The 21,342-nt window shown below is 41.8% G+C and overlaps 1 protein-coding gene across 5 annotated transcripts in view; it reads left to right on the top strand.

Annotated features, from left to right (window-relative positions):
* TRERF1 (transcriptional regulating factor 1) overlaps positions 1–21,342 on the top strand; it is a 294,312-nt gene that overhangs the window by 265,608 nt on the left and 7,362 nt on the right. For 3 of the 5 annotated variants that reach the window (XM_043999734.1, XM_043999736.1, XM_043999733.1), the window contains 4 exons: positions 6,208–6,296; positions 8,157–8,270; positions 13,904–13,945; positions 16,635–16,835. In XM_043999734.1, coding sequence (XP_043855669.1) covers positions 6,208–6,296; positions 8,157–8,270; positions 13,904–13,945; positions 16,635–16,835 — 446 coding nt within the window. The remainder of the gene's footprint in view (positions 1–6,207; positions 6,297–8,156; positions 8,271–13,903; positions 13,946–16,634; positions 16,836–21,342) is intronic. The other 2 variants (XM_043999737.1, XM_043999735.1) reach the window with 1 other exon arrangement.

Below are 21,342 nucleotides of genomic sequence, written 5' to 3'. Positions count from 1 at the left end.
CCACATTCCCCCCTTTTGTTCCTCAAGAAACAAAATATTTCCTTGATAGAACAGTAAAAAGAATATAATAACTATTGCTAACTAATAATATGTGAACAACAATATAGAAAAGGAAGAGAGGAAAGATTTGTCCAGAGGGGTGATTTTTTTTTGTCCTCATGAACCGACACTTTGACATTAGTCTTGCAAAGGGAGAGCCTCTGCAGAGAGTACATGTTACAGATAGTGTATATTGTAACAGAAAGGAGATAGTAAAAACTAACAAAACATATAAATTCTCTGAGTTCTCTTGTCTTCTTGAAGTGGTAAGATGTCATCAGGAGGAAACTGGATTCTGGTCTGGAAAACTGGATTCTGGACTCTGGTCTGGAAAGCTGGATTCTCTTCTTTAACTGTTTGAATTGCTGTATTTTTACTAAACCTTAGCATAGCATTGTCAATGATCAAATTAATAAATTCCATTACAGTAGTAAGACTGAGGAGATCTTGCAGGATATTGAGGTTATCCTGATAATAAGGTTTCTGGGACACGGCGGAGAAGTCCCATTTCTCAGCCAGGTGAAAAATTAGAAAAATGACAGGATTTGGCAGCACATTGGGTGATCAGGGTGAAAAAAAGTAAAGAATTGAGGTATACCCTGGGTTGTGACTCTGGATGACCAGGAGCATAGTGGTGTCTTTGACAGTAAGAGGGAAGTTAAGAAGAGCAAGTTTTGGGGGGAAAGATAATGAGTTCCATTTTGTACATGTTGAGGTTTAGATATAGACTAAGCAGGTAGAGATGGGAGCCTGGAGATCAGGGGAGAGGTTAGGAATGAAAAATATCTGTGAATCATCTTCATAGAGATGATAATTAAATATAAGGTCAAGTTTGAGAAGGCAAGAAAGTGAAGCCAGAGTGGGGTTGATCCCCTGAGAGAGCCCCAACAAGTTGAGGTCATGGTGAGGACAGAATAGATGGCATGATAGGAGGTTATGGTCAGAGGAATTTCTGCATTCTTGATCATGAAAATGAAACTCTTGTGGACCATAGTTCGATTTAGGGTGTGACCGACCATTCATGAAGTAAATTTACAGTTGGGGTTGATGAACTGGAAGAACAAGGTGCTTAAGGGAACATCAAAATATATAGTGAATTTCCCCAGTAAAAGGTTTGGAGTTGTAGGGGAGCGGAGTCAGCTTCCAAGTTCCTTGAGAAAGGAGTGAGAAAGAATGCCCGGGAAACAGTAGGTAACTCCCACCAGGGTCTAGGCAAATATGATCAATATGAGTGCAGAAAGCCTCCGGAGGAGAGAAGGCTTCATGGAAGACTTAGTATCCGAGCTGAACCTTAGAAGAATGGAAGGAATTTGAGGAAGTTTAGATTTAAGTGGGGGAGGGAAGAAGGTGATTCCTTTCAGGTGTTGGAAAGACTAGCATATTTTATGTTGTTCCATGACATGCCTGGCTGAGCATGAATAACTTCCCTGTTAATTTTGCAGGCTTGTTTAGCATTACTTTGACCCTCCCTTTCAATTTCACTGTGTTCAAACCTGAATGAGTCAAGAGAACCCCTTAAGCCCTTCACTTTTGATAGTTCGGAAGTCATGCCCATCTCTTACCTCCTTCCTTTCTGGGCAAGGGCGTTCATTGCATGGGAGACCTCTTACTATGCTTGTATTCCCCTCATTAGGGTGTAAGTTGCTTGAGGTCAAGAACAGGTTTTTTCCTTCCTTGTGTCCTCAGCACCAAGCACACAGTAGGTGTTTTAATAAATGTTTCTTAGATTGGGTTAGGTGGGTGCTGTGCCCATCAATGTGAGATGAGCTGTGGGCAGATATGTTTGAGAAGTTACTGATGTGCCCTAATGAAGGGATCAGAATCTAGTCTGGGAAATGGCTCCTCTGAGCTCATTATTCCCCTGGCTCCTGCCCATTTAGTTTCTCTTCCCAGTGACTGTGTACAGAATCCTAGTCTTATTGAAGGCATTGCCCCTTTTGAAGGTTGAAGAAGTTACTTTCCCTATCAAGGGGAAGAAATAAGTCTGGGACACTTTATAAATATGAGTTGGAAACTCTGTTGTTTTTGGAAAGCAAACCTTCGCATAGCTGTGTAAGGAAGCACAGACACCAGATGGGGCTGGACTATCTTAGAGACTGTTCTTGGGGTAAATGGAATGAAGGGGAGTAGGTCACATAGAATTTGGATCCTCAGAGAACTAAATAGTCTGGATTCCAACACCTTTTAGTAGAAACATCTCTGATTACAGAATCAGAAGAACTGGGCTCCTGGGAGGTAGCATAATATAGTGGTATGAGAACTCCCTACTTCCTAAGTATTGGTGTACCTCAATTTCCGCATCTATTAAATGAGAGGGGGGCAGCTAGGTGGAGCAGTGGATAGAGCACTGGCCCTGGAGTCAGGAGTACCTGAGTTCAAATCCGGCCTCAGACACTTAACACACACTTACTAGCTGTGTGACCCTGGGCAAGTCACTTAACCCCAATTGCCTCACTTTAAAAAAAAAAAAAAAACTTAAATGGGAGGGATGGACTACATGATCTTTGAGGTCTCTTGTAGTTCTATGACCAAAAGTTTTTCCTTACTTTGATGTATGTTATGTGACTTTGAACTAATCATTTAATGTCCTGTGACTGAGGTTCCTCTTTGTAAAATGGAGATGATACTTACACTATTGACTCCATAGGGTTTTTGTGAAGAAAACACTTTGTAAATCTGAAAGCAAAGTTTTTATTTGACCACAGTATGTCACTGTATCATAATGAATAGAAAATTGGCCTCACATTTAGGACATCTTGGGTTCAAATCTAGGCTCTGACACATACTGACTAAGATTCGGGACAAATCACTTAAACTCTCAGTGCCTCAGTTAACTCTTTAAGACTGTAAATTAGTGAATGGTTGCCTTTCCATACTGATAAAGGAAGTTTTCTCACTGGTAGCTCCCTTATGGAAACCTTGTAATTCAGCAAACATTTATTAAGCACCTGCTGCGTGCAAGGTATTCAGGGTATGAAGACATAAATGTGAAGCCTTCATTCTACTGGAGAGACACAATATGTTGTCAAGGAGGGAGACGGTACTAGGACACACAAGTGGCTTCATTGGAAGATTTGGCCTGCATCCTCCAGTAACCATCCTACTGTGACCTCACACACTTGCCAACAAGCCTCTCTGTGTCAGAAGATATTTAGTCCATCTGAACTCCATCCAATTCCTTCACGAGGCGTTGACACTTTCCAGGTACTGCCCGTCCGCCTGGGCAGGCTTCTTTGATAGTTTCACTCATCGGTGTATTGAGAGCAAGATGCTTGTTGAACCCACTGAGAAGAGGTCGTGATCTCTTACCTTTGCCAGTAACATTGTAAGAGAGCTTTTAACTGCCTGTATCCATCCACTGGGGAATGTTAACAGCCTCTATAAATGCGAGTTATTTTTTATTTTTATTCTTGTTTCCTCCATCCATAAGCAAAGGAAAACCCAAGGGGCTTGTGGCTACTTGAAACAACTTCTCTGGGGCTTGGCAGGGTGGTTAGGTGTAAACTGGTTAACATCTACCAAGGGATTAAGGGATTCCAGCCCCTCTGCTGGCTGGCAAATGCTGTGTTTGGTTGGTGGTGTTTTAAATTCACACTTATGTCAGTGAACTTATTGAGAAATTTTAGCAGCCTGGCTGCCCACAACCAGGATAATGGAGGATTTGAGTTGCCAAGATGGCCAGGACACAAACATAGTGGTGAGAACTAATCTCAGTGACTGGGGAGCTTGAGAAATGTGGAGACAGTGGAGCTCCAGAAGTCGAGGCAGACTGTGTCTGCATGAGTTCTCTGCCCTGGAACCTTTCCTTATCTTTTGCAAACTCACCCTTTTTCTTCTGACTGGTGGAAAGTAATCAATCAGTTAACCCACTGGTATTTTTTAAGCCCTGTTGCAGGCCAGGATCTGGGAATACAAAGGCAAAAAGGGAACAGTCTCTACCCTTAAGGAATTTCCACCCAGTCAGAGGAGAAGACATAAACACGTACGAGTATATATACAAAATAAATGTAGGGTAATTTTTGGCAGGGAAGGTAGTAGTGATTTGGGGGGATTGGGAAAGTCTTTATGTAGAAGGTGGCATTTGAGCAGAGATTTGAAAGAAATAAGGGACTCTAAGGGGCGGAGATAAGGAGAGGGGCATTGCAAATAAAGGGGATGGAAGATTAAATGTTAGGTGTGAGGAACATCAGGAAGCCCAGTATAACTCGATCTCTGAACACTGAAATGAAAGTCATTTTTCTTTCTTTCTTTCTTTTTTTTTTTTTTGAGGCAATTGGGGTTAAGTGACTTGCCCAGGGTCACACAGCCAGTGTTAAGTGTCTGTGGCCAGATCTGGACTCAGGTCCTCCTGAATCCAGGGCTGGTGCTTTATCCACTACGCCACCTAGCTGCCCCATGAAAGTCATTTTTAAGGAAACTGGAAGGGTAGTTTGGTGCCAAGTCGTAAAAGGCTTTCAGTGCTAAAGAAGAGCTTGGATATGATCTTAAAAGCATCAGGGTGTACCATTGGCATTCACTGAAATAAGGGAGTGACATGGTAAGATTTAGGGTTTTTTCTGCAGTTGGGAATGGAAAGGGAAGACTGAATCTCCCTGTCTCCCTCAGCCAGGAAGCTCAGAAGTCATTTACAGACCTGTTGTCATTTCAGTCGTGTCTGACTCTTGGTGACCCCATTTGGGGTTTTCTTGGCAATGGTACTGGAATGGTTTGCCAATTCCTTCTCCAGCTCATTTTACAGATGAGGAACATGAGGCAGACAGGGTTTAGTAACTTTCCCAGGGTCGCACACCTAGTAAGTGTCTGAGGCTGGATTTGAATTCAGGTCCTCCTTGATTCCAAGCCTGATACTCTATCTACTACTCCACCTAGCCACCCTTATAGACCTGATATCAATGCTTTTCACTATATGTGTTTAGCCTGCTTTGTTTTACAGACCTGGGTTGGTTAGTTTCTCCTCTGGCACCTTGGTGGTACCAGTTCTACTTTCTGGGTACTAGATAGAATTAGTATAGACATCAAAGCCCTACCCCAGCTCGGAACCCCTGGGCTCAACTGATCCTTCAGCTTCAGGCTCCCCCTGTTCATGGGATTGTAGACTTGTGCCACTATATAATCTACTAGAACTGCACTTTTTTTGGGGGGGGGGCAATTGGGGTTAAGTGACTTGCCCAGGGTCACACAACTAGTAAGTGTCAAGTGTCTGAGGCTGGATTTGAAGTCAGGTCCTTCTGAATCCACTGCGCCACCTAGCTGCCCCATAGACCTGTACTTTTTTTTTTTTTAATATATATATATATATATATATATATATATATATATATATATATAATATATATTTTTAGTGAGGCAATTGGGGTTAAGTGACTTGCCCAGGGTCACACAGCTAGTAAGTGTTAAGTGTCTGAGGCCAGATCTGAACTCAGGTACTCCTGAATCTAGGGCTAGTGCTCTATCCACTGTGCCACCTAGCCACCCCTAGACCTATACTTTTTTGGCAGGTAGGTGGTACAGTGGATAGAGTGTTTGGCCTTAGAGCCAGGAAGACCCGAGTTGAAATACAACCTCAGACACTTACTAGGTATGTGACCCTGGGTCAGTCACTTAATCTCTGTTTGCCTCAGTTTCCTCATCAGTAAAATCAGTACTTCCCAAAGGGCAGCAATCTGGCCTCAGACACTTGACACTTACTAGCTGTGTGACCCTGGGCAAGTCACTTAACCCCAATTACCTCCAAAAAAAAACAACAACAAAAAAAAATCAGTACCTCCCTCCTGCGGTTGTGAAGATGAAATGAGATAATTATCATCAAACAGTTAGTATAGTGCCTGGTATATAGTAAGTGCTATATAAATGCTAGCTTTTATCATCATCATTATTACTTTAGGAAAATTCCTTTAGCAGCTTTGTGAAGAATACACGGGAGAAATTTCCCGGTTTAAATGGGGGCTTGGAGGGTTCTCCCTAGCAAGCTAAGGCTCTCTCAGTATATCTAAAGCCAAAAAAAGCTGACACTTTTAAGGCCAACAGTGTAAACTGTGGACTAACGTTCCAAATTCCTGCTTTCTGTCACCTGGCTAGTATCAATTTATAACAAAAGAGATTTGTGGGCAGAGAGGATCACCCAGGAAATGGTCAAGGTGCTCATGTGATGTTTGTGCTTTCTTTTAGGATCGGACAAATGGACCTCCTTAGAAAGAAAACTATTTAACAAAGCACTAGCCACTTACAGCAAAGATTTTATTTTTGTACAGAAGATGGTAAGAAAGCTTCTCTTTACTAAAATGAAACAACCTCTCCAACCCACTGTATGTGTGTTGATGTATGTGGGCTAATATGTGTGTGTGTGTGCGCACAGGGCTCCTTGCCCCCAGCTTGAAAGAAAAAGTCTAAATACAGCAGCTAATAAATAATGAATTCATTAATCAGCAGTAGAGCGTGGACTAAAGATTACTTTGTGTCTTTGCTGTCACCATTCACTCAGTAGCCCAATTTTGAAACGTTGGGGATATTGGAGACTTTTCTTTCACTCTACTTTTTCATATCCAGATATTACGACGCCCTGTCAGTTCTCTCTGAAACATTGCTACAATCTCACCTCTCCTCTTTTTCCCCTGCTGCAACCACCTTGTACAGACCCTCAGCTTAAAAACCCAAAGTATTTTAAAAATAGGTCTTCCCAAATCCATTGTCTCCTATTCTAGTCCATTCTTCCTGCTGCTGCCAATTTAATCCTCCTTGCCCCATAAATCTGGTCGTGTTACCCCATTCTTTTAAAAATTGTGGGGACAGCTAGGTGGCGCAGTGGATAGAGCACTAGCCCTAGATTCAGGAGTACCTGAGTTCAAATCCAGCCTTAGACACTTGACACTTACTAGCTGTGTGACCCTGGGCAAGTCACTTAACCCTCATTGCCTCACAAAAAAACAAAAAAAAATTGTGAGTGGCTCCCTTTTGCCTCCTGATTAAAGTTCCTGCTTTTCTCCCTAGGATGCAAAGTCCCCTAGGACCTGGTAGATTTCCAGTCCTGGTTTCATCTTATTCCCCTCCGTGTACCCTGTTCTTTAGGCAAACTGGACAACTCTATGTCTTGGTGTTTTCATGCCTCCAAGCCTTCTTCAAACTACTCATTAAGCTTAGAATGCCATCCTCTCTTCACCAGTTTAATTCTTGCCTATCCTTTAAAGCCCCACCCTGATGTACCTCTTCCAAGGTCGCTCCTCTCCCCCCCTCAAATAAAACATTAAAAACCTCACATTGCACTTTATTTTACACCCCTCTAATGTACTTATGTAATGGTGTATCTTACCCTTATTTGTTTTATGTTCATCTACTAGACTGGAAGCTCCTTCAGGGCAGAGATCCTCCTCATTTTGTTCTCAAGGGTAGAGCTCTTTCCCTATTTCTGGACTTTAAAAAAACTTTATTGATATCTTTTGTTGTTACATCCCCTATATTTCCCAATGTATCTTTCCCCATTCCCGTTCCCTTTGAATCATTCCTTATAACAAATCTCTCCCTCTGCCCCTTCCAGAAAAAGCTATCCCTTATAAAAAGGGGGGTCCCTTCCCTTCCCAGAGTCCGTCTCTTAGTCCAAAGAATCTCTCTTTTACTCCTTCTGGAGAACCATTCCTTATAACATAACGTCTCTCCCTTTCTCCCTCCCGTATCCATTAGGATAAAGAATAAAGGGGGAAAATAATTTGGGAAAACTAATACATCTAAAGAGTTTGACATTATATGAAGTATCTAGGTTTTTGGTGGGGAGGGGGAAGGGTCACAGTCCCATTTGCCCAGTTCCTTTGAACAACCAGGCAGAGAAGAAGCATGGACAAACAGGACAGAGAAATGAATCTTGTACCACATCTACTTTTATGGGAGAGGAAGGGCAGTAAAATTCTCTGCCTTTTTGGAGTCAGACCAAGGATTTCGCAGTTCATGCCTCCTCTTCTTCCTTTTGACTATCACTCCCACTGATGTCAAGAAGACATTTTTGTCTCTTGAACAAAAAACCTCCATGCACTGAAATGAAAAAAAAAACAAAAACGCCACATCTCTGCTACTTGAAGGATTTGTCATCTGAAGGCGTTAATCTTAGTAATCTGTCTCCTTCCCTCCAGGTGAAGTCTAAGACTGTGGCCCAATGTGTTGAGTACTACTACACATGGAAAAAAATCATGCGCTTAGGCCGGAAACATCGGACGCGCCTTGCAGAGATCATAGATGATTGTGCCGTAAGTGATAGTGCCACATGCTTCCTTCTGTTTCCATCTCTGTCCCACCTATACCCACCACCTCAGGGAATAAAGGGGTGGGCTTTTTTTTTTTTGTTTTTTGTTTTTTTTTGGTGAGGCAATTGGGGTTAAGTGACTTGCCCAGGGTCACACAGCTAGTAAGTGTCAAGTGTCTCAGGCTGGATTTGAACTCAGGTCCTCCTGAATCCAGGGTTGGTGCTCTATCCACTGCACCACCTAGCTGCCCCGTCTAGATGACTTTTAATGTCCCTTCCAATTCAAAATCCATGGTCCTACGATCCCAGGGAAATAATTTTTTTCTATAAATGTGAGTGAAATCCCATGCCTTTGAAAGGAGAAACCCACTCTTGTTGATAAGGGGGAATATGACTTGTTAGCCATTTATTGACTTACTCTTTTTTCAATATGTTGAATGCCTACAGTATGTTATTTTTATAAAAAGAGCTAGAATGTTTCATTCCTTCTTAAGGGCCTTCAGAAATCAGACAAAAGTTCTAGAGATAACATAACATAACATAGAGATAGCAGAAACACTGTCTTGTTCACCCATGGCCTAGACCCATAGCACAAGTATTTTTTCCCCCACCCTGAGCATGATCTGTAGCCATGACACCTATATATCTCCACCTGTAGATATACAGACACAGATACTTACAGTAGAAATAAATGCTAATATTAGTTCATTTGGAATTGACATCTTCTTTATAATAATTGCTGACATTGATGAGCATTGAACATTTATTAACAACCTTCTATTTGCTAGGCCCTTTATCAGTACTGGGGATACAAAGGAAAGCATAAGACTGTCTCTGCCCTCTGAGACCTCACAATCTAATGGGGGAGACAACAAGTAAACAAATACATACAAACTATATGCAGGATAATTAGGAAATAATTTTACAGAGGGAAGGCACCAGGGTTAAGAAAGGCTTCCTATAGAAGGTGGGATTATTAGCTAGGACTTGAAGCCAGGAGGTGAAGATGAGAAGGGAGAGAGTCTTTGAGGCATGTGGGACCACCAGAGAAAATGCCTGGTGATGGGGCAGCTAGGTGGCACAGTGGATAGAGCACCAGCCCTGGATTCAGGAGGACCTGAGTTCAAATCTGGCCTTAGACACTTAACACTTATTAGCTGTGTGACCCTGGGCAAGTCGCTTAACCCCAATTGCCTCACCAAAAAAAAAAAGAAAAGAAAAGAAAATGCCTGGTGATGAGAGTGGGAGTATCTTGTTTGTGGTATAGCCAGGAGACCATCTCACTGGATTGAGGAGCATATGGAGGTTAGGTGGGAGGGGGAGGTGTAAGAAGACTAGAAAGGTGGGGAAGGGTGTTAGGTTGTGAAGGGCCTTGAATGCCACACAGTATCTTGTATTTGGTTCTGGAAGTGATAGGGAGTCAATGGAGTTTATTGAATATGGAGGTGATGTGCGCTTTGTATATCCCATTTGATCCTCACAACAACCCAGGGAAGTAAGTTCTCAGTCATTTAACATTTATTAAGTACCGACTGTGTTCCAGGCACTGCACTAAATGCTAGGGATGTAAATATTGGGTTTGGGAGGGAGACAGCTCCTGACCTCAGAAGGGTTACAGTCCAATGAGGAAAGACATGACACAAAAGGAAGTTGAAAAGTGGGAAGGTGTAGCCAGGTGAGAAATGACATGGCTCCATCCTTCAATCAGAGGTAGAGTTCCAAGGCCAATGAGGTCTTGTAAGATGATGAGGTTTTCCCAATAATGAGTTTCCAGGGGCATGTTGGAAATGTCAAAGAAGTTCTGGTATCCTTATTTTATTGTTGTTGTTGAGTCATTTTTCAATCATGTCTGACTCTTTGTGACCCCACTTGATGTTTTTTTGGCAAAGATACTGGAGTGATTTGCCATTTCCTTCTCCAGTTCATTTTACAGATGAGGAAACTGAGGCAATAAGGGTTAAGTGACTTGCCTAGGGTCACACAACTAGTAATCATATGAGGCCAGATTTAGACTCAGGTCTCCCTGATTCTACACTCAATACCCTATCCAATGTACCACCTATTACTCCTTTCATTTTACATATGAGAAAATTGAGGCAGAGAAACTGTTAAATGACTTACCCACAGTCACATAGTAAGTATATGAGACAACTTTTGAATGAGGATCTTCTTGACTCTGTTGCCATACTCCCTTCTACAAGAAAGACATTGGCTTAACTTATTTGTAGGCATATTGATTTGTAACATCTCCTTGCCCTCATCTGTACCTGGTGAACAGACAAAGAACAATGGTCCATAAGCCATCGCGAGATATTTAGAAAGTACTTTTTTGGGCAGCCAAGTGGTACAGTGGATAAAGCACCAGCCCTGGGTGGTGGAAGGACCTGAGTTCAAATGTGGCCTCAGACATTTGACACTTACTAACTGTGTGGTCCTGGGCAAGTCACTTAACCCTCATTGCTCTGGGGGAAAAAAAAGTGCTTTTTTTATGCGAAGTGTACTATATTAGCTGTTGGACAAGTATGTGATGCACTAGATAGAGTACTTGGCCTGGAGTCAGGAAGATTCATCTTTCTGAGTTCAAATCTGGCCTCAGACACTTAGTAGCTGACCCTGGGCAAGTCACTTAAGCGTGTTTGCCTCAGTTTTCTCATCTGTCAAATGAGCTGGAGAAGGAAATGGCCAACTACTCCAGTATCTCTGCCAAGAAAATCCCCAAAATTGGGTCATGAAGAATTGGACACAACTAAAAACAATTTTTAGTTATGGAATGGAATACCCAGACGTTAGAGGAGACAACCTTTGCTCTCAAGGAATTTATTGACAAACTGGGGATGCAAGTCATATCCAATCCAATCCAGTAAACATTTATTAAGCATCTGTGATATACCAATCACTCTGCTAAGTGCTGGAGATACAGTTAATTAAAAGAAAGACAGTCTCTTCCCTCAACAAGCTTATAATCTAAAGACACAACATTCTATTACAGTTGAAGGTAATTAACAATAAGGCAATGGAAAGAGAGTCCATCATGAGTCTGTGATTAATTACCATTAAAATTAATTGCCTCTTGAGGGGCAGCAAAGGCTTATTTTTTCCTTTGGGTTCTCACTTCCTAACATAGTAGGAGAATACTGTTGTTGTCTTGAATGGAAACGAATGGTCTGAGCCATCAGTGTGGCCCCTTTACTATAGTGGCAAAACCTGAGTTCTAATCCAACTCAATGCCTAATTTACTGTGTGACCTGAGGCAAAGCCTATCATTCCTCCGAGCTTCATTAACATCTGGAAGATTGGACTAGATGAGGTCTCCGAGACTCCTCTAGCCCCCTAGTGCTTTTCTGAGTCTGTGAGTGTTTGATGCCCAGAAGGGGGGTCAGATCAGTGAACAGCCGTAGACTCTAGTTATAGCCAATCATTTCCTTGTAGTCCTGCAACCTCTTAGATAGTGCCCTGCTGCAGCAGAACTTGTGTTTTCTGATGGTCAGAAGCAGGTCTGAATTAAACTTTCCCAGAGGCAGCATGTTATGCTGGATTGGGTCTAGAACTTGGAGGCAGAAAGGCTGGGGTTCAAACCCTGCCTTGGACACTTTTTCTTTTTTCGTTTTTTGTTGGGTTTTTTTGCGGGGCAATGGGGGGTTAAGTGACTTGCCCAGGATCACACAGCTAGTAAGTGTCAAGTGTCTGAGACCAGATTTGAACTCAGGTCCTTCTGAATCCAGGGCCAGTGCTTTATCCACTGCACCACCTAGCTGACCCCTTGCCTTGGACACTTAATGGCTGTGTGACTGGGAAAATCATTTTCCTTCTTTGTGCCTCATTTCTCTCAAGTGTAACATGAAGGATTTGGGCTCAGTGGCCTCCAACTTTTTGTCCAGCTCTAAATCCCATTTTTCTGGGAGCCTATGTTAAAGGAGAGCCTGAGAAAAGAAAGTACTATTGAGGGAACCTAGTACATCGTTGCTGGCTTTGTAAAGTCACCAAGGCTGCCTCAATCAATCAGTCAACATTTATTAACTGCCTACCATGCGTCAGGCACTGTGCTAAATGCTGGGGCTACAAAAAGAGGCAGAAGATAGTCCCTGCCCTTGAGGGGCTTACAATCTAATGGAAGAGACAACATTCAATTCAATAAACATTTATCAAGTGCCTGTCATGTGCCAGGCATTGTGCAAAGTTCTGGGGATACAAAGAAGCAAAAGGCAGTTCCTGTCCTCAAGGAGTTTACAATCTAATGGGGGAAATAACATGCAAGCAAATACAAAGTAAACTACACACACACATACATGTGATAAATAGGAAATAATTAACAGAAGAAAGGCACTAGAATTAAGAGGCATTGAGAAAGACTTCCTGTAGAAGACAGGATTTTAGTTGGAACTTTAAGCCAGGGAGCCTGTCCAGGAAGGTGGAGGTCAGGTTGGTCTGGAGGGATGGAGTGGGTAAGAGGGAGTGAGTGCTAGAGGTGCCTGTGAGCTCAAGGAGAACAAAACCGCTTACATATGAGATGACTCAAGTTTTCTGAAACAAGAAAATCTTGATTCAGGGTCCATAGTGTGGATAACTCAGGTCTCTCTTCTTGCCCTTGGGAAAAACACTGCATAAGCCTTCCGAGAGTTGCTTGAGGAAAATGGAAATTTTTGGTTTGTGAAAGGCCTCGGCTTAGAGTCATAACGGCATCTTCTAGAGGAACCTCTTTGTGAGAGGCCGCTGGGATAGCCATAGAGTCGCTCTCAGAGGTGGGGAAACCTGGTTCACTTCCCGCCTTTGTAACATGCTGGTGGTATGACTGTGGACAAGTCACTTAATCTCTTAGGGCTCTGAGTCACAAGTGTTAAACGGATAGGCCAAGCAGATTAAAATGTAATTGGAGGGGGAGGGGGCAGCTAGATGGCACAGTGGTTAAAGCACTGGCCCTGGATTCAGGAGTACCTGAGTTCAAATCCAGCCTCAGACACTTGACACTTACTAGCTGTGTGACCATGGGCAAGTCACTTAACCCCAATTGCTTCACCAAAAAAAAACAAAAACAAAAACAAAAACACAAAACAAAAAAATGTAATTGGAAAAGGGGCAGCTAGGTGGCGCAGTGGATAGAGTACCGGCCCTGGAGTCAGGAGGACCTGAGTTCACATCTGGCCTCAGACACTTAACACTTACTAGCTGTGTGACCCTGGGTAAGTCACTTAACCCCAATTGCCTCACTTAAAAAAAATGTAATTGGAAAATAACAAAGCAAACTAAAATAGAACAAAACATAGGTAATGTTAATTTGTGGAGTTTTTTAAAGTCAGTATGCATCCTTCAGGGATCCCTTGTGTTAGGTTTAATTACCGGCCCCCAAATTTTTATTTGAGTTTGATACTGCTATTGTAAGGCAAACAACTCTCTAAGACTAGAAATTGCCAAGGAAGTACAGCCCTGTGTTGGTCAAAGGGAGTTTTTCATCTAGGTGTTCCATATCAGGATGAACTCACAGGTCCAGTTCTTTTCCCTAACCCTGTGTCTCCATCCTCTGGTCCTCAGTGGTGTGGTGGGACGGGCTTAATGACGTTGGCCCTGGGGGATTGCTATAGAATGCTTACCTTAAAAAGAGCAGGGAAGGGTGATTTGGGTTGTACCTCCTTCTTCCCCCAGGTCAATGGCACACTTAGGAAGACACCTCTGGGTGGAGCAAAGGTAAGATTGTTCAAATAGGGCATGAGAAGAGGGAAAAGGAGAAGGGGAAGGAAGAGGAGGAAGTTAAATAGTAGCTGGCCATTGGAATGAGGAAAAGACAATGTTCTCTGAACCAGAACCACTTAGCAGATTGCTCTTTTCAATAGTGAACACGTTTCAGGGTCAGAAGGTACACGTGACTGCCCTGTAGGGACAGGTTTGATTTCTAGTAAGGCAACTTTCTGCTTTAGAAACTCTTCCTTTTGGGGGCAGCTAGGTGGTGCAGTGGATAAAGCACCGGCCCTGGATTCAGGAGTACCTGAGTTCAAATCCGGCCTTGGACACTTGACACTTATTAGCTGTGTGACCCTGGGCAAGTCACTTAACCCCCATTGCCCTGAAAAAATAAATAAATTAATTAAAAAAATAAGAATCTCTTCCTTTTCAGTTTGAGTATCTGGGAATGCCTAAAAAGCTATCAGCTATCACACAGAGCTGTCTCTTCCTTCCTTCCTTCCTTCCTTCCTCCCTCGCTCCCTCCCCCAAAAAGGCAGGAAGACCTGAGTTGCCAGGAAAGATGAGGAAAGAGCCAGGTTATCATTTCTCTCCTCCCCCACACATTTAGAAGGCTGGAGTGCAGGATGCTTGGGATGGCTTCTGATAAGAAGAAATATAATGTGGAGGAAGGAACACTGGACCTGGATCAGGTCCCCCCACCCCAACTTCAAGCTAGTTATAGGACCTTGTGTGAGTTATTTTTCCCTCGCTGAGACTTGGTTTCCTTACCTGTAAACTGGGTATAATGATATTTGAGCTACCTTCTTCCAAAGAGTCATTGGGATGATCAGATGAGAATAATAGTTGTGTGACGATTAAGTGCTATATGAAAGCAAGATCAAATGTTTCTTTATGGTCTTACACTCATTACATTCATGGATGTGACCCAAAGCTTCTGCCCATAGATGGCACTGACACAGGACATTGGCAAACCCCCTGCCAAGCTAGAATTGCTTTCAGTGTGGATGGCTCGAAGTGACTATCTGTTATCTAAAGACTGGAGGACCAGATCCCATAATACAGTGTGAAATCCTGTACATGCCATATTTACTATCCCATATCCCACCCTCTCTCGCCATTCACCATCGCCACCTTGTGGCAATGTTATTCCAAAATAGAGGAAGGAAAAAATCATTGAAATAATTACAAATTTCCCCTCTGTTCCTAAAGGACAATGACTTATCTAGGGTTATCCAGCAGTCAGTAGTAAAAATAAATTGGGCCTAAATCTAACAGATCTCACTTTCTTTACCAGTTGCTTATTGTTTAGAACAAAACAGTGATGTAAGAAAGTCTTGGTATATTCTATAAGAGAGGGAGAAGGAAATTAATTACGAGTGAGAAATTGTGTTTACATTTTTTCCTAAATTTTTTTAATTTAATTTTTTTTTTTTTTTTTGCGGGGCAGTGGAGGTTAAGTGACTTGCCCAGGGTCACACAGCTAGTAAGTGTCAAGTGTCTGAGGTCGGATTTGAACTCAGGTCCTCCTGAATCCAGGGCTGGTGTTTTATCCACTGCGCCACCTAGCTGACCCAATTATGTTTACATTTAAGCTTCATATTTGAGATTTTGGGACTTATGGGAGGTTGTTTTGTTTTTGTTTTTGTTTTTTTCTTCTTATCTTGCCCAAGCTGGAAGTATAGTGGCCATAAACTAATCTAGTCCCATTACTGATCGGCATGGGAGATTTGACCTTACTGGTCAACCCTTCCTTTAGGAAGCCTGATAGCTTCTTTATTCCCAGCAACTCATTATATTGGTTCCAGTCTTAGTGCAGACACCCAAACCTGATATTGCAGCTCAGAACTCAACCAATCCACCAGCCTCCGCTTCCCCAGTAGCAGAGATTATAGGCATGTGCCACCACGACTGGGCTGATAAGTTGTAAGCATGTGTCCCAGAAAAGGACCAGGCAGCTGCTGCAATGCCAGTTCACTGGCTCCATGTCTCCCCATAGGGGTTCAGAGGTACCCTAGAGGACCAGAATCCTATACCCTCCAGCCAAGCAGAGGTAGAACAGAGACCCGGAGGCCATGAGAGAAAACATTAACTTCTCAAGCTGGTTCTTAGCCTTTTTCTCAGTGGGGATCACACTCTATCTGTATATTCTTCATATATCTTGGTATGAGGAAATACAGGCCTTAGGGTTGTTTTTTGTGGGGAGGGAGTTGCCTTTTTTTTTTTTTGAAAAAAATTTACTTTTAATTTTTGATTTCTAAATTTTCTCCCTCCTTTTATGCCCTCCCCATCTATTAAAAAGGCAAGACATACAATGCCCATCATATATAGAATACAGATTTGGGAGGGAGGGTGTTAAATTTTATTTTTAATTTTAATTTTGTATCCCAAATTCTCTCCATCCCTCTGCTCCCTCCCCTACCCATTGAGAAGGCAAGACATGTGATACCTGATATATGTAGAATACAGATTTTAGAATAAAGGGCCAGGGCACTTCTATAATGCCCTTGCTGAGGCAAGGCGGGGAAATGCAAATGCAGGGGCCTTTTCTCCCCACCTGAAGCACATGTGTATGTTGACAACCTGCCAAGAGTTGTAAAAAGAACCAGGGAAGAGAAAAAAAACCTCAATAAAAATGACATTTGGGGATTTTCTCCCCCTTTCTCTTTTATTATCTTTGTCCTTTTGTGAACAGACAAGTGAAGAAGAAGAGGATGTAGAAGATGATGATGACTTGGAAGAAGAGAGAAAATCCACAAAAGAAGATGACCCAGATGTGCAGAAGTCCCCGGATCCTCCCCCAATCACGCTTGTGGCACCCATGGACCTGCCGACGCTTCAGAGCCTTACGCCCTCCTCAGTCTCCTTTGTCTGTGAAATGCCAAACTGTGGTGCTGTAAGTGTCTTTCAGTGTTACTTGAGCAGCTAATAATATTGGGGTGGGGATACAGGGAAAAGGGGGGAGATACAGGTAGGTTTCATATGTAGGAGCTCCTGGAAAGATTTGTTGTGAATCACAGTTTTGCAAGCAAGGATCCCACTGCCCCTCTGAATCATTTTTTTGTGGCTACTTCAATTTCATTTGTGGCAAATCTTCAGTAATCAGTGGCTTCTGACAACTTGTTGTTCATTTGTTTCAGTCATGTCTGACTCTCTGTGATTCCTTTTGGAGTTTTCTTGGCAAAGATACTAGAGTGGTGTGTCATTTCCTTCTATAGCACATTTTACAGATGAAGAAACCTACATAAATAGGGTGAAGTGACTTGCCTACGGTCTCAGGATGGATTTGAACTCAGGTCTTCCTGGCTCCACGCCCAGCACTGTACTGCATAGCTACATACACTTAATTGCATAAGGGGAGTTACACATATTAAAGAAAATTAGAATAAGGTATATCATATAAGTTGTATTGGGAATACTTACACCCCTAATTTATCTGGTTTACGAATCTGGATTTTCGTTTATTTTCCCCCATATTCCTATATAGGAATAGGGACATTCCTATAGATAGATGAGATACATCATGCTAGTTACATTCTTACATATATAGGTATATAAATGTATACTATATGTACACATAAACATAATACGATATATGTATGTATGTGTATATATAATAAACTTAGATATAATTTTATTTTATACAGTATGCACACATGCACATACATATGTGTTTATAATACACATGTATTTGAGTATATACAAACACATAATGTCTATATGCGTTTCTGTGTATGTGTATATGTGTGTGTGTGTGGGGGGGAGGAATATTCCTGAAAGTTTTGAATCTTGCTCATTTGAAATTTGTTAAAATTGTGACAGAGTTGATGGCAATATTCTTTGACCATGGTGGGGCAGCTAAGCTAGGTGGTGCAATGGATAGAGCATTGGCCCTGGATTCAGGAGGACTTGAGTTCAGGTCCGGCCTCAGACATTTGACACTTACTAGCTGTGTGACCCTGGGCAAGTCACTTAACCCTCATTGCCCTGCAAAAAAAAACAAAAAAAAAACCTTTGACTCTGTCTACCCCACCTCCCCCCAGTAAAGGATTTTTCAAACCAAAGAGTACGGTAAACAATATCAGAAGAAGAGGGTGTGTGTGTGTTGTGTCTCTGTCTCTGTGTGTGTCTGTGCTTTTGTGCCATTTAATAGAATAAACTTCCTCTCTAGAACCATTTATTCCACATGAAATGAAGATGACATTCACAACTGTTCCTTAAAGCAGCTTCCCAAAGGATCTCTAAGTGAACTCTATTAGTATAGTTTGAGTCACTTTCAATGCCTAACTGCGGTGCTAGAAGCATCTTACTATTTAAAAGCAATAAGACTGATCTTAGTTTTTAAATGTTAGTGATTGAAGTGATTCCTTCCTTCTACCTGCCCTCCCCCCCTTGGGCCTGACCATTAGTCTGAATTAAGAGCATTTTCCTAAATCAAGTTTCCTTGAGGTGCCCACACCCACTCGGTGGTGGGGGGAGGGGGAGGACCGTGTCTGGCAGGGCCATTCCACATCTCCAGAAGGTTGCTCCTTCTCTGTCCTAGGGTAAAGAGCAGGGCATCTCATCTAGCTTCCTTTATGTTTTCATCCTTCATAGGAGGGTGAGGTTTTCTAAAGTATAAAAGAAGACTCCTTGCCAGAAGGAACTGTACATCCCTTGGATGAAACCAGAAGTATTTCTTTTTTTTTTTTTTTTTGAGGGGCAATTGGGGTTAAGTGACTTGCCCAGGGTCACACAGCTAGTAAGTGTTAAGTGTCTGAGGCCGGATTTGAACTCAGGTATTCCTGAATCCAGGACCGGTGCTCTATCCACTGCGCCATCTAGTTGCCCCCCAGAAGTATTTCTTATTGATTTAGATTGATCTTAGAGATTAGGGATATAGACTTAGTGCTCAAAGGAATCTTCAGAGGTCACCTAGTCCAACCCCCTCGTTTTATAGATTAGGGAAGTTGAGGCCCAGAGAACTCAAGTGACTTCTCCAAGGTCACAGAGAAGATAGTAAATATCTGAGGTGGGATTTAAACCTGGGTGTTCTAGACTGGGTAGATAGGTAGTACGGTGGATAGAGCACTGGATCTGGAGTCAGAAAGATCTGAGGTCAAATGAGGCCTTAGACGCTTACTAGCTTTGTGACCCTGGGCAAGTCACTTAACCCCCATTTGTCTCAGTTCCTAATCTGTAAAATGGGAGTGCACTGAAGAAGGAAATGGCAAACTATTTCAGTTGTCTTTGCCAAGAAAACACATAGAGTCAGACATGACTGAACAACTGATCAACTTCTGGACTTCAGTTCAAGTGCACCATATTTCTTTTCTAAGAGAGTTATGTTAAAAAAAAAAAAATTAAAACCATGAATGACTTGGAAGCAAAGACTGAAAACATCTTGTATCTTTCTTTATCATTCAGTGACCTATAATGCTCATAGAGATCTTTTGGGCCTCTGTGATTTGATTCTGGGATGATAAACCCTCAGTGTCTTTAAATTTCTTTCTTTTTAAAAAAAAATTAACCATTTTATTAAAAATTTAATCCTGGACATTGATACAACCAACTATATTTTTGTAATAATTATTTACATTTAAATGAATTTCAGTGCATAAAGTGTTTTTCAGCCACTTCTAAACCATCATCAGGATTCTTTGGCAATTCATTTTTTTCTTTTTATATAGATGTAATTAGTGGGCATGCCATCCTTCTGACATTGCTTTGTTTGCTTTGCATTATTTTGTTGTTGTTTGTTTTTTGTTTTGTTTTGGTTTTATGCGCTAATGAGGGTTAAGTGACTTGCCCAGGGTCACACAGCGAGTAAGTGTCAAGTGTTTGAGGCCAAATTTGAACTCAGGTCCTCCTAAATCCAGGGATGGTGCTTTATCCACTGCACTACCTAGCTTCCCCTGCTTTGTATATTTTATAAAAGTTTTTCCAGATTTGTTTATTTCTTATACTTGCTGTTCTTAATTGAATTGTAGTGTGCCATCACAGGGGGCAGCAAGGTGGCACAGTGAATAGAGTGCCAGGCAGGGAGTCAGAAGGACCTGAGTTCAGATTTGGCTTCAGATACTTACTAGCTGTGAAACTCTGGGCAAATCACTTAATCTTGTTTGCCTCAGTTTCCTCATCTGTAAAATGAACTGGAGAAGGAAATGGCAAACCAGCTTTGCCAATGAAACCCCAAATGGGATCATGAAGAATCAGACACAACTGAAACAACTGAACAACAAATTGTATCATAGTAATATATTACCAGCCATTCCACCATTGTTGGACATTAACATTGTTTCTAGGGGTGTGTGTGTGTGTGTGTGTGTGTGTGTGTGTGTGTGTGTGTGTGTGTGTGAATATATACATTTGATTGTCTGATTGCATATTTGTTACATATGGAAAAACTAAGAAGAGTGAGCTCTTATGTATTTGTACAACATGACAAATTGAGGATATAGTCTCAACATAAAATTAGTCAAAGGGTATGATTATTTTTATGATGCTTAAGTCTGCCTCATTTACTGCCTAGAAATATTCTTCAGTTGTAGACCAGCAATGAATGAGTTTTCCTTTTCTTCTACAACCCCATCAGCATTAAGTTTTGTTGCTTCTAATGATATTTTGCCAATTTGAGAAATGTGTGGTAGCACCTCAGAGTTGTTTTAATTTGCATCTCTTTAATTACTAATGAGGCTGAACATTATTTCAAATGTTTATTAACAAATTATGTTTTGAAAATATCATTTGCTCATATCTGTCGATCATTTATTTATCCATGGTGGACTGGGGATTACCACTAACTTTTCATTATTTTCCTTATCTATATATTCAGATGTCAAATCTGTCATATATGTCATGACTTTAAATTTCAATCTTGGGGGCAGCTAGATGGCACAGTTGTTAAAGCACTGGCCCTGGATTCAGGAATACCGGAGTTCAAATCTGGCCTCAGACACTTGACACTTACTAGCTGTGTGACCCTGGGCAAGTTACTTAACCCCCATTGTCTGCAAAAAAAAAAAAAAAATTCAATCTCTATGACATTTTCCCCCTTTCTTTTGAAACTGGGTGTTTTCTGGGAATTTTCCCCAGTGTTCTTATGGTAAATGTTTGAGTGGGTGTGTTTCTCCTTTGTTTTGTTTGCTCTTGTCAGAAATACTTACCAAGGTGACATCTTTTCAGTGATTAAAAGCTTCACAGAGGCAGGGCTCCGTCTTATCAGCATCCCCTCCCATCCAGTGATGGAAGCTGAGGCTGACCTATATCACTGGCTATGAGACAGTTGACTGACCTATTTTTAAACCTAACAGGGGCATCAAATGAGATTGTATACGTAATATATTTTGCAATCTTTAAAGCCCCCTAAATGAATAAAAAAGCATTTATTAAGTGTTTACCATGTGTAGGGCCTGAGGATACAA

This window comes from Dromiciops gliroides, chromosome 4 (genome assembly GCF_019393635.1).
Source record: "Dromiciops gliroides isolate mDroGli1 chromosome 4, mDroGli1.pri, whole genome shotgun sequence".
NCBI classification, from domain to species: domain Eukaryota; kingdom Metazoa; phylum Chordata; class Mammalia; order Microbiotheria; family Microbiotheriidae; genus Dromiciops; species Dromiciops gliroides.
This window is presented reverse-complemented; position numbering and strand designations above follow the sequence as displayed.